This window comes from Puma concolor, chromosome A1 (assembly GCF_028749965.1).
Source record: "Puma concolor isolate L17-30 chromosome A1, mPumCon1.1.hap2, whole genome shotgun sequence".
Lineage (NCBI taxonomy): Eukaryota > Metazoa > Chordata > Mammalia > Carnivora > Felidae > Puma > Puma concolor.
The window spans coordinates 76,684,458-76,697,426 of record NC_141667.1 but is presented as its reverse complement, the minus strand read 5'-3'; the positions used below and the strand labels follow the sequence as shown (position 1 = coordinate 76,697,426).

Sequence of the window (12,969 nt, the reverse complement as noted above, 5' to 3'; positions counted from 1 at the left end):
CACCTTTGTTTGAGGTTTTATTATTGTTTTGGTCCAATACTTCATAAATTCAGCTTCTGTTCAGTTGATGAGCCAGAATTACCGGGACCAAAAATATCTAGATCGTGTTCGGAGAGTGGCATGTGAAATTCAGCATTAGAAATTCTTACCAAATCAGTATTCTCTATTTTGCTCAATGGAAAGAAACTGAAAATTCAACCCCTGATCTGTAAAGTCTCAGTGTATGAAATGCTTATATGCTACCTTCTTTTAAGGTAATTAAGGTCCTCTCAAAGGAATCTTCTATTTCGCAGCATTCTTTTCCAATTGACTTGTAAAATATAACCATTTTTATGATTTTGATTTCTTAAGTTCCATTATCAATTACTATCTTAATTGAAAATTTAGTTTAGTTTTTTTTTTTTTTTTTCTTTCCTGAGGGGACCTCCAGCAACTCAGAAACTATCAGATTTATCTTTATTTCTAACCAGGATTCCTCTGGTTATGGCTTCCATAATTAGAGGACAATACCTTATTCCCTTCAGGTTTCTGTACCAGCAAGCTATGGATGCCTCATCTTTGTCTTTAATTGTATTGTGGCCTCTTTCATATTGATTGTGTTTCATGTTACTTGCTAATGTGGAAAGCCAGATAATACAGCATGTGGAGATAATCTCCAAAAAAGTAACAGATATGGGTGCATGGCAGCTGTCCATGCGTGGGCTGGAATGGCTCAGGCTGCCAGCTTGGTGTTTTCAAATACAGCTTTGCAGTAAGCCATAAATTATTCAACACCCAGCTGATTTTTATTTATAATTGAAAAAAAGTTAGCATGTGGTGCCTTTTGCTCGCACAGAAGTTTCAAGCACTGTCCATTGGGTCTGGTCTAATACTTTCTATGGGGTGTACTGGGACCCAGTTTCTTACATCTTCATACTTAAACAGAGTCAGCCCTGCTCTAACTCCTAAATTTATCTAATGAAACTATTTCTTAAGAGGGTTTCCTAGACTCCACTGCATTAGAATCACCTCACCTAAGGTGCTTATGAAAAATCTAGACTCCTGAATACTACCTAAGAACAACTGAATTGACATTTCCAAGGGTGGTGCCTAGAAAATCTGCAGTTTATCACGTCCCTATCCATTTCATAGACAGACTTGAGTGTCTTTCTGAACCTCTATATTAACGACAGCAAATGGTAACCCATACGACATGAAAATATAAAAGGCAGAAGGGCTTCTTTGGCAAGAGTACAATTCTATTCAAGTGCGAAATGTTAGAGTTGCAATATATTTTATCCCATGACTTCTCTTTGTTACCTTGGATTTGAAATAATATTGTGGTTCTTATAATTTACCTATAGGTATCATAAGTATGCATGTAAAAATCATAGTTTGACTTAAGGCATTGTATTCCTAAAACCTAGTTAGCTTTTCTAAGAAAGAAATATTTAAAATACCCCAAATACATTTACTTGCCAGATCTCATACCTTATAGGGTGGTCAAAATGGCAGTGTCCAGGAGTAAAATGTTGCTGCAGGATCTGGGTCAGGAAATTTCCTTTCATTTAAAATATGTGGGTAAACGTCACTGAATTAAATAAAATGATGAGTCATAGAAACATACAGCACAAATCCTCATTATAGAAAGAAAATGTGCCTGTGTTTCCTTTCTGCAATGATTTATTTTAGTGTTATTTCACTACTCTGATTCGAAAACCTTTTAAACGTTAAATGTAAAATAGCAAAATTCATACTTAGGTAAGCTCTTTCTGAAAGTCTTTTTCTTTTCACCCTTCTGTCACTGTTTACAGCACAATATAAAACCTAACCTTAATTGAAAATGTTTCATTCCTTTGTGTAAGCCAGAGAATGCCCTATCCTCAGGAAACTTCCATTTGCAAAAAAAGAAAGTAGGCATTATTAGCATGTAACACCCTGATAAAATACATTAGTAGTCTAATTCATGTATATTTCCCAGGGTATGAGCAAGGGGGATAAATTTGATGGATAATCTCCCATTGTTGTTCTCATAGCCTTTTCTTTACTTCAGACAAAGCTGAGAAGGGGACCCTATAATAGTCTGGAGGAACTAACTGTCTCCCTAAATGCCTAATTTGCTGTAAGGAATTGTATTACCTTCAAAGAAGAAGGTAGTTTTTCATATGAGATTATTACTCAAACAAAAACGCGAGGCTATGGTGTTGCTTAATGTTATAGCTCCTACTCATTTCAGATGCCTTTGAGACCTATTTTAATTTTTAAATGAAGAAACTGAAGCCTAGAGAAGTTAACCCATTTCAGTGAGGTCACAGAGTCTGAATTTAAAACTTGGACTTTATAACTGAATTTAAAACTAGAATGCACACTTCCTAGTTCTTTACACTTCATTACAGTCTTGCTCAAAACACTGAGCTAACTTGTTCGCCCAGTTCAGATATGCCTCCCTGGAGCTCTGGGCCATCACTGCTGACAAGCTGGAGGCTTCCACTCAGGACTCTGTTCTAATGTCCACAGTTCATGGCACTAGCACAATCCAATACAGGAGCATTTTATGCCACAGCACTTTGGATTTCATTGACTGGACCATACTTTGGAACTACAATACAGTAATGTATCCCATCCAGCTGATTTGAGAGGTCACAGGTGAAATTATTGGATCGACTCAAAAATCTGGATGTGACTATGTGTGGTAGGCCCAGAACTACCTCATGGTTTCAAAAACACCATTTTGTGGACTTTTAGATTTGTCTGAATTCCGCTTAGTTCCATACCTTGGCAGCTGCCTTTAAACTTGAATCCCCACCTCATAATGGGATGAGCATCATTGGACACAGCTGCATGAAGAGCACAACCAGAATGACATTTTCCATCTTTGCTATGAAGCCTTTAGCATTCCCGAGAACAAGATGGTTAAGTATTGTGTCTTCATCGTGTCTCTAAGAGCACAAATATCCACAAATAGCACCTCTTTCTAAGTCTTGTCTTCATGACCTGTGGTGAGTCTGTTCTGAAAACTCTTGTCCCAACAGTTGTGAGAACAACATTAGAAACAGGGAAATTTCCTGGACAGGTGCAGCTAGACTAGCACAGAGGTTTTGCAACTATTGTTGGAAAGGACGTGCCTCACATAGGAAGCTATAGCTGCAGTCTCCACACAACGTACACACATGCATGCACACGACACACACATGCACACATGCACACGATTCAGCTCACCCCAGAACAGTTCTGCATTTGGCCAAAATAAAATCTGAAAACCATTCCACGCAGGTTGTATGCTGTGGATCACTTCAGACTCTGGAGCCTGACTTCCTGGCTTTGAATCCTAACTACACCACTTATTATGTGGTCCGTAGGAAAAATTAGAAAAGAAATTCTCTGGGCTTTAGTTTTCTCATCTGTAAGAATGAGGATGATAACAGTACAGTCCTCATAGGGTTTTAGTGAGGGTCAAATCATACTTCCATGTATGCCAGGTAATGCATGGAAAGGGCTTTGAACAGTTTCTGGCACACACAAAGTATTAAATAAATGTTGTAATACATTAACAATACATATGATTATAATTGCCACCGTTAACATCATGTCGGATTAGGATTTCAAAATTTTAAACACCAAAGCAATAGGAGTAAATGTTAATTACTATAACTTAAGCAGCACCCATGAGAGAATTTTCTTGGAAAGTGTAGGAAAGCTGTAAAATTTGGCACTCTAATTTGATAAATTCAGAAAATGACTTGGTAGTGTTCTGTCGTAATGGCAGTGTGTGGCTCTCAAATCTCTGATCACTTACATTGACCTGCCTTGACGTTTTCCTGTGATACATGATGTACAGTGTGGAAATATTCGACTAGGTAAACTGAGAAGCAAATACACTCTTTTTTACACCTAACATCATTTGTTTTTTTACCATTAATTTGATATTTATATTGAGACAATATTCGTAGGATAGGAACAAAATCCTAGTCTTTATTCTAGTGGCCTTCTGGAAACCACACTCACTGAAAAATAAATCTAAAACTATATTCTCAGTGGCAGATTTGATTGGAATGCTATTTGCTAGCATATGGAAGCCTGGTTCAGCATATATTGTATACCTGTGAACAGAAAATAATATCTGCATGTGTGTGATGCTTATCAAAGTATTCACAGACTCTTAATCAACTCAGAGTCTATATTTCAGTCATATGCTTACCTCTAGGTTCACATCTTATAGAATTACCAGGTAAAATAAGGCATTCAGTTGGCTTAAATTTCATCCCTAGAGGGAAGGAGACTAATAAAGACAAACATATACATAGCCCTCACTGTGAGCCAGGCTAAGTGTTTTAGGTGCATTAACTTATTTAATCCCCATAACAACCCTATTTATAAACCCTTTTAGAGAGGAAGAAACAGGCACAGAAAGGTTAAGTCATGTGCCTAAAATGCCATAGCTGAAGGAACCAAGATTTGCTCAAGTCTTGGTTTTAATCACTTTGTTATTCTGCCTCACAATAATATAAAATGATAGATAGATAGATAGATAGATAGATAGATAGATGAGAGAGAGAGAGAGAGATAGGAAGGCAGGCATGCAGGAGGGAAGCATGATGACAGGTTTTTTTTCCAATCATCCCGTCATCTCATCTACACTTGTAGTAACTCTTGGTGTAGATTACTTTTGATCATACTTTCTCAGTCAGCATCCAAACATTTTGACCAAGTCGAAGATCTCATTTGCAATTAAATTTTAAAAAGAAAAGAAATTCTGCTAATGCTTTTGGCCCCTATGTCTAAATTCTCTTCCTCACTTCATCCTCATTAAATGAAACACTGTAATTTAATCCTTGTTTTCTTTCTGACTTGGTTATAAACATTTCTCATCTGTTTTCAGTTAATTATCGCTATGGCCGGCGCTTCTGATGAGTAACAGTCTCTGCCCAAAATAAGTCACCTTTCCTCACTAGATGACAATTCCCAAGTGTAGAAAAAGCAGCCATTACATTTCGTTCTTGTTGAGGTCATCTAGTGATTTCACTAAAACTAATCTTTTAATTACGTAACACTGAAGTCACAGCTCTGGGTTTAAAATTAGATTTTTTTCTTAACTTTACTTAATTCTGTCATTTCTTCTATAACACAGATAAATGAATGCCCTTTTAAATGCATATTAATAATTTCATATGAAAGTAGCATTGATCACTATATTAATCTCTTTCTTGGAAAGGTATAATTCATTAATTCTTAGTGATTTATTGATATAATTTTAATAGTAATGTTTATTTTTTTCTGAAGGTCGTTAACTTTTTTTCTAAATATATAGAATATGAGGCTGCACATTGACCTTTATAATGAGTGCAAGAATTCCTCCGAAATAATCCTATTATTTGACATCTGAATTTAGAGCAGCTGACAGAGTTGGGAATGGCTTGCCAAATGTCATGCATAAGAAATTTGTATTAATTTTCAAATTAAAACTGAAAGGCTGCAACATTAGTCATATACTGAATCGCCTCTTAAATGAAAGCTAAGAAAAATCTGAATTCTTAATTTTTAACTTCTCCATGATTGAAAAAGTTAGGTTTAAGTTAGAACCCAAATATATTTTATCATGTAATTTCTTTAATAAGGATTTGAAATAGTTCTTAATTGGGGTTTAGAAAGTAATCAATCTTGACATTGACAACTAAAGTCTGGCCCCAGCCCACAGTTCCTTTCCTGTGAAGTGAGAAAACGACCTGGGATGACCCAGTACTGTTCTGACATTCTATGACTCTCATGTAGCAACAGGCAGGGATTGGAGAAACATGTTATTGACTCCATCCATATACCTAGACCACTAGTCCTAAAAGACTGCTTTGAATCTTGATCATCTAATCTTAAAGGGAACAGCTTTTAACCACCTAATAATGAAAAAGATGGTGACACTGGAAGCAAAAACATCAATTAACTGAGCTACTGTTCACAGAGGAGACATGAACTCAGTTTTTCTGTAACTATTTTACAATTTCTAGTTAACCTGGAGACCTAGATCCTAAGAATGTTGAGGTCTTGGGTTGGTAATCTTAAAAGTGTGTGATGGTATTTTTAAATGAAATTTTAAATAGTATAACCTCTCTAAAAATTTTGCCATGCACAAAGTAGTTCTCCTTTGCATTGACTCAGTACTCACAGTGTATATATTTCTTTTTATATATTTCCTTACATATTACCTTTACTGTTTTGAAAATTCACCAAACCTATACATTTTAATAATATGTTCTATTTACACTATTTTTCCTTCTTGAAAATTTCCAACCAAACGGACTCTCATATGTGACAAAATAAGCTGTTAACAACCTATCAGTCAATGCTTTTAGCAGACTTTTGAGTGCTTACCAATCTAAGGTCATTGGTAATTGGGGTCATTCATAGCCAGTTTAAAGTTGATTGTGCAGTATTTCCAATAGTTAATGAAACTCACATGTGTCCCGGTTTGTTTATTTTGGACGCTGCATCTATTTTTTATCAGAATTAGTATCTCTGGACCTTCATGAGCACCTAGCTTCCAGTACCTGCTGGATGAACCACTGAATAGAAATGTTCTAGGAAACATATGTTTATTTTCTTTAATAAAAATGATTAGCCAATTAGCATTTTTATTGAGTCTCTTAACGTCTTCAGCAGTGTGGGGAGTAAAAAGAGGTAGTACAAGTGAAATATAAGATTATAAGGGTGCTTAAGTGCTGGTTGACAACATAAATAAGTAGACTGGACCACAGCATTCTGTTTAGTGTATTTATGAGGCCATAACAGGCAGCCAGGTGCTGTGTTAAGACTTTACAACAAATAGTGAATACGACACGATCCCTGCCCTCAAGAAGTTCCATCTGGGTGCAGTAGTTCTGGGCACTGAGAATCTGATGAAAAGCAGCTAAATATCTGTGTTATCATGAGGTTCAAGGTTGCCTTGAAGACCATCCGGACTCTTCAGGAGCTGATGAATGAACATCGAACAATGACCACCAAATGGACAAGCTGTAACGGAGATGGGAGTGAATGACATACAACCTGAGAACTTTAAAATAATTGAAAACATTTTCTTTGGGGGATGATATATCCATCTGTTGATCTATCTAGACATCTCTAATTGTCATGCTTATACCACTGCTTCCAGATTTCACTTTCAAAAACACAGTTTTAATCATGCCACCCCATGCTTAGAAACCTTCACTGGCTACCAGTCGCTTGTAGCAGCAATTTGCATCCTTTTTTCCTATTATGACAAACGTGATAGATGATGAATGTTATTCATCTGAGCAGCCCCATTCACATCCACTGCTGTGCCCAGAATTGTTTGCAAATGTAAGCGTGCCAGCTGTAACTCTGTCCCCCTTCTCTTCAATTCAAGAAGGCATATCAAAACACGTGAGTGAGAATGATATTCTCATGGGCCCTAATATATTTCAAAAGTAAATTATTCCAAACTCTGTGCTTTACTGATACTAATAATATACTTGCAGCATGCCTCAAAATTAATCTTCGTATAGATCAAGACACCACAGCTCAGACTGACATTCATTCGTTGTTAACTCCATACTCTGTCATATGGTACACAATATATTTTCCAGTCTAAACTAGATCTCCAGGTCTGTTAATCCCGCCTTTCGCTCCCCTAGCCCCACCTGGACACAGAGAGGTATCCTTTCCAGATTATTTAAAGATCTTGAAAAACATTCTGCAATTGTAAACATCCTCGCTTTTGATCTTTCTGACCAAAATATTCTCTGCTCGCTTCTGCACTCACTGAACTCCTCACTTACCTTTAAGTGCATACACAAGTGTTTATTTCTCTGGGAAATCTCCCAGGTCTAACCTTAACCCTACCCTCTCCCAGCCAAGCCCCAGGAAGGATTATGGACCCTCTCCTGTGTTCCATCACTACAGTGTGTCATAAGTATTTGGTTTCTGTTTTTCTCATTTTATTCTACAAGGTCTTCAAGGCCAAAAGCCATGTTTTATTCCCAGAATCTAGCAATGCCTTACATAGACAATACACTTAGCGAATACTTGAAGATGCTTCTGCAGAAGTTGTAGGCAGAACTGACCTAGGCATTCAGTTGCGCTGTTTTCTTAATTTTTATTAAAGAAAAAAATTACATGTGCAGAGGTAAAAAGACTTTGAATGAAGCAGTACTATTTCCTTAAGTACAGTTGAGAAAATTACTTTAAAAGTGTTTATTCTCACACCAGCATGCTGTCAAGCTTTCATAAGCTGATCCTACAAGCCCTGTGCTTTCCTTTCTTCCTCCAGTCTTTAATGCCTGTCTCTAGGGATTTCACTGCATGTTGCCACATCCTCCAGAGGATGGGAAGGAGCAACGAGACTCGAATTGCTGCATTTCTACCTCTCGGCATCTCTGTTGAAGTATTCGAGAGGGAAAGAAATATGGAACTGATACAGTTGATTTCACAGTATCTTCCTAACTTTATATCCTCAGTCAGTACAGCTACTTCATACATCATACCTCTTTATTCATAAACATGTTTATAAAAGGGCCTAACACAAATAAATGCAGGTATTCTCTAAATATAAAGGTACTCTGATTAGAAATCAGAATAACTTGAGAGTCACAGAGTTTGTTATGTTTCCCTTCTCTTGTGTCAGGAAACAGTGAAATACAAGCCATGAAAGAGAGTGTCCCTCCAATCCCATTGCTATAGGAACCCTCACATTCAGAGAAATGAGATTGGTATCTTATATAGATTCCTTGTATGATATAATTAGCGATGGTTTATTATAGGGTCTTGTGTCTATTGAACATCTAGAATTTACACAGGAGTCAGATCACACACACACACACACACACACACACACAGGCTTACTGCCCATGCTTGCTATTGATTCACACGTAAAAGCTCTGTATTAAAATGATGCCATCCATGTGGTCTTATTTCCCAAACATACTATTTTTAAATAAGAATCATGTCAAGAAGAAAGTAGTCTCAGATTTGCTCTATAAGGACTTTCGGGTAAGCTGTTTTCATAGGCATGTTATCAAGAGGAAAAGAGGGCATACGGTCCCCAAACAAATTCACAGTCACTTCATTTCATAGCTCAGGAAGCTACTCGGCATGTGCATGTGGTTTATTTATTTAGAGCACGGCTTGACTTTTTTTTTTCTTTGCGTCTAGTGACATTACTGCATGAGTTTCTTATAACCATTGTGCATCTTCATGAGGTTATACAGCTTTCCTTTTTACACCAAATGTCTGTATTTATCTTACAGATTTCCATGTCGAAGAATCACTGGATTGGCCTGGAGTATACCTGTTACCAGGCCAGGTCTCTGGGGTGGCTCTGGACCCTAAGAATAACCTGGTGATTTTCCACAGAGGTGACCATGTCTGGGATGGAAAGTAAGTAATATTTTTCCTTCAGGGTGTAAATGAAAATAAATATAGCATGCATCACTTTTTGTTAAACTAGGGTAATAGTAAGAGAACTACCAAGGTTCTTTGTGAACTTGATTTTTGTGAGCAAACCATATTTATCCTTTTAATGCATGACTCTGATAAGTAATGGAGAGGAAATCTTGGGCATTTTAAAACAATTAAAGTAGTTTCACAAACTAGTTGATGGAAAGAAGACAATGACAATCTGATTCTGCCTACTTACCATTTTCTACCCTTGTCCTTGAAGCCACCTTCACATTCTTAAGGAGGATAATATTAAAAGGCAGTTAAGAGAGTACATTTGCCGAGGCCTTTCAAGACTTCAAAGAAAGTGCATCCTGAGAAATGATCAACCAAGAAAAGTTACTAGTTGACTACAAGAAAACACTTTGTTATTTCCGTGTGCATGCTGCATAAAGAACCACTTTAAGACCGTTGGACTCTCCTTTTCCATCAGACTGCTGCACAGCAGTGAAAACAATTAACCTTCTGGAGATTATGGTTGAACCAGTTTAGCCACCACATGTATAGAAATAGTAGCTTGACCTTCATATTTTCATACAGATTAACTTTATCACTCAAATTTTCTCTTTTTATGAGCACCAAAGACTTAAGAATAACACGAGGACTAATTCCCCTGCTTTTCCTTTGGGTTTCTCTTTCCAACCTTTTATTCTACCTTCCACTATCTACTTAGAAGGATGTTGACTAAAAATGTCTAACATTTATTGTTTACTGCGGGTCTGTCACTGTTTTACATGTTTACCTAACTCACCTTACAACAGCTGGGCACTGTTATTATCACCATCATTCACATTTTCCAGATGAAACCAAGAGGAGGTAAGTGTTTTGCCCCACGTCTCTGAGTTAGAAAACGGCAAAACCAAGCTTCACTTCCTTTTCATCTGACTCCAGGGTTGGCCCAGTTGCCCACTTTGCAATATTGCGTTTTATAGGATTGTGAGCACATTCACATGATGACATTTTTAAAAGGTTGGTCTCAAATCTAGCAGGTTATCTTAACTCTCCTGAGTAATGAATATCCATTTATTCATTTATTTTATCACAAGTGTGCATATGAAGGTGAATCTTAAACTAACAATTAACTGTAATGAATCTTCTCCTTTCAAGTGTATAGCTGTAGGGTCTCATTTGGAAAACGGAGAGCCTATATATATAGTTCAGTTATTTTTTTCCCTCTAATTTCAGAGATATTGATTATACTTATGCTGGTGCTAACTCCGCTCTGTCACACAAACGTGTATGTATTTTTCTTTGTTCAGGTAAAGATGGCACTCATTCAGCATTTCACAATACATTGGTAGTTTGGTTATTGTTTAATTGTCCTCTCCAGTTGTCACACTTGAAAATGGAATCTGAGAAAGGAATCACCTCAGAGTTCAAAGCAATCGAACTCAGTATTCGTATTCATACATCTCTGTTACATCGTCTCAGTCATTATTGAACATCTAATGGTATTTTAACAAGTGCTTTTAAAAGCAAACTATTACTATTCATTGTAGCATATTCTTCGTTTTAATGAATATTGCTACATTTTCTGCATGGATTTCTAGCCACATTTTACCAGAGGAGAAAATTACAGCATCATTTTCTCCCATTGATACTGTTTCAGCTGGCTAAAGCTAAATTGGATAAAGTCCAAGTCTCCATTTGAATGTGATATTCCAAGTAAACAGCAGAGGCTGGAACAGTTTCACAGGAGAAGGGATCAGTAAAGGCCAGCTTGGGGTGGGAGATGATGACACAACACTGAAATAAGAGCCACATAAGAACAGTTTCTGTGACTTATATGTTAGTCCTCACTCAAGAACTGCTTTTTCCTGGCATCTAGCTTTCATCTAGATAACCAGTATCATGTGCAAATAGATTCCAGCTTCAGTGCCAAAGCCCTGGTGTGTTTATCCCGATAAATGGCACCAACAAAAGGGTGTTGTTAAAAATGCAAGACTTCTTCAGAGCAGATGTGCTAGTTTAACTTATTAAATCTCTATTTCTTCTTTCTTGTTCATCTTTATCTTTCAGGTGTAAGAATTTTGTTAGCTGTCTTTCCTTGTGTCTCTCTTGTATTGTCCATTGGCCTCTAGCAGCCTTTTCAGTCATGGTTGCAAGGACATTCTCTTCTGGAACGTACTTCTTTGCTTTTAACCACTGTCTGCTTTATTATTCATGAAGAGAATTAGAAGTGGATTACTCTTTATTTTTTTAGAAAAATAGATTTGGATTTGTACGCTCCGTTCTTTGAACAGTCATGCATAGCGATCCTTCATATATAAGCTGCATTATATAAAATAGGCAAAGTACATAGTTTTTGTTCTCCCTCATTAAATATCCAAGGATTGTAAAAAGAAAAAGACAGCACCTTCCTGAAAAATTTATGATGTACTGGTGAGAGACAATGGTCATTAAACATTGGGAGGAAATTGCATTCTTATTGCTACCACTGTTTGAATAGAGTAGTGAGAAATCCTGTATTAATCTTCCTTGGAATTTTTCTCATCCTGATAGTTCTCATGTTCACAAAATTGTAGTTTCCTTAAGGTCAGGACTTGCTCTAAAACTAAGCACTCTGTGTCCCCTAATTTTTAGGATGTGATCATTCTTTATTAGGCATGCTTCATATTAATAATCCATACTTAATACTTAGTACCCAAAGCTCTTTGATATCATCATATCAGCTTTTTTATAAGTAGTATTACTCTTCATTTCTACCTGATTTCCCTGATCACCCCTTACTCTTCTATTTAACCATGCTAAATAAGCATGGCAACCAAACTGAAATAATAATAATAATAATAATAATAATAATAATTATAATAAACCACTTAACCTCCTGAAAGGTGGTCATCACTCCCTTTCAGTATTTGATTTCCATTTTCTTTCCTGTCCATCTCTTACTACAATGTGGCTACTTTAAGAAGCTTCTTCTAGCTGCAATAAGAAATGCCTATTATCAGAAGGATGTAATGAAATGTTTAAGAGCCTGCGGTCTGTCCTGGTGTTAGGGAGGCATCACAGCTAGAGCTCTTTCAAGTTTAAATGTGTCCCAGCAGGAGGTGGGTAGCTCCTGCCTCAGTAACAGCTGTTCCTGGGTCTCAGTCTTAAAATCCAGACTCCTGTCAAATCTTGCTTCCTGGCCTTTCTTTTATTTATCTCAGCTATGGTTCTGGTTCCACTGTGCAAGACTCACATCACATACCCACTTAACTAAACCATGGGTTTTACCCCTTATTTTTAGGTGTTAAAAAGTTGTTTCCTTTGTACAATTAATAAGTTTTCCACACGGAGTGGAAAGGAAAGTTGGAAGTTGTATCACTTGGAATTCTTTCCGTAAGAGAGAAAAACAACTCAAACTACCTTCGGAAAAGAAGAAATAGATTAGATTGTATAAGTGAAAACTTCAAGGGTATGGTAATCCAGATGACATCACTAGGATCCATTTTTTAACAAATTTTCTCCTGGTTAGCTCCATTCCTGCGCCCTGATTGATCTCTGTCCCTGCTTTCGGCTTCAGAATCACATTATCACACTAGTCTCACAGAAGACGTAGTC

The 12,969-nt window shown here is 36.9% G+C and overlaps 2 protein-coding genes across 17 annotated transcripts in view; one reads left to right on the top strand and one right to left on the bottom strand.

The window, feature by feature from the left end:
• PAM (peptidylglycine alpha-amidating monooxygenase) overlaps positions 1-12,969 on the top strand; it is a 287,568-nt gene that overhangs the window by 234,967 nt on the left and 39,632 nt on the right. For all 16 annotated transcript variants that reach the window (XM_086690473.1, XM_086690089.1, XM_086690162.1 and 13 more), the window contains one exon: positions 9,234-9,363. In XM_086690473.1, coding sequence (XP_086546599.1) covers positions 9,234-9,363 — 130 coding nt within the window. The remainder of the gene's footprint in view (positions 1-9,233; positions 9,364-12,969) is intronic.
• GIN1 (gypsy retrotransposon integrase 1) overlaps positions 6,728-12,969 on the bottom strand; it is a 79,321-nt gene continuing 73,079 nt past the window's right edge. The window contains exon 13 of the transcript XR_015245075.1: positions 6,728-6,981. The gene's annotated coding sequence lies outside the window, so the exon portion shown is untranslated. The remainder of the gene's footprint in view (positions 6,982-12,969) is intronic.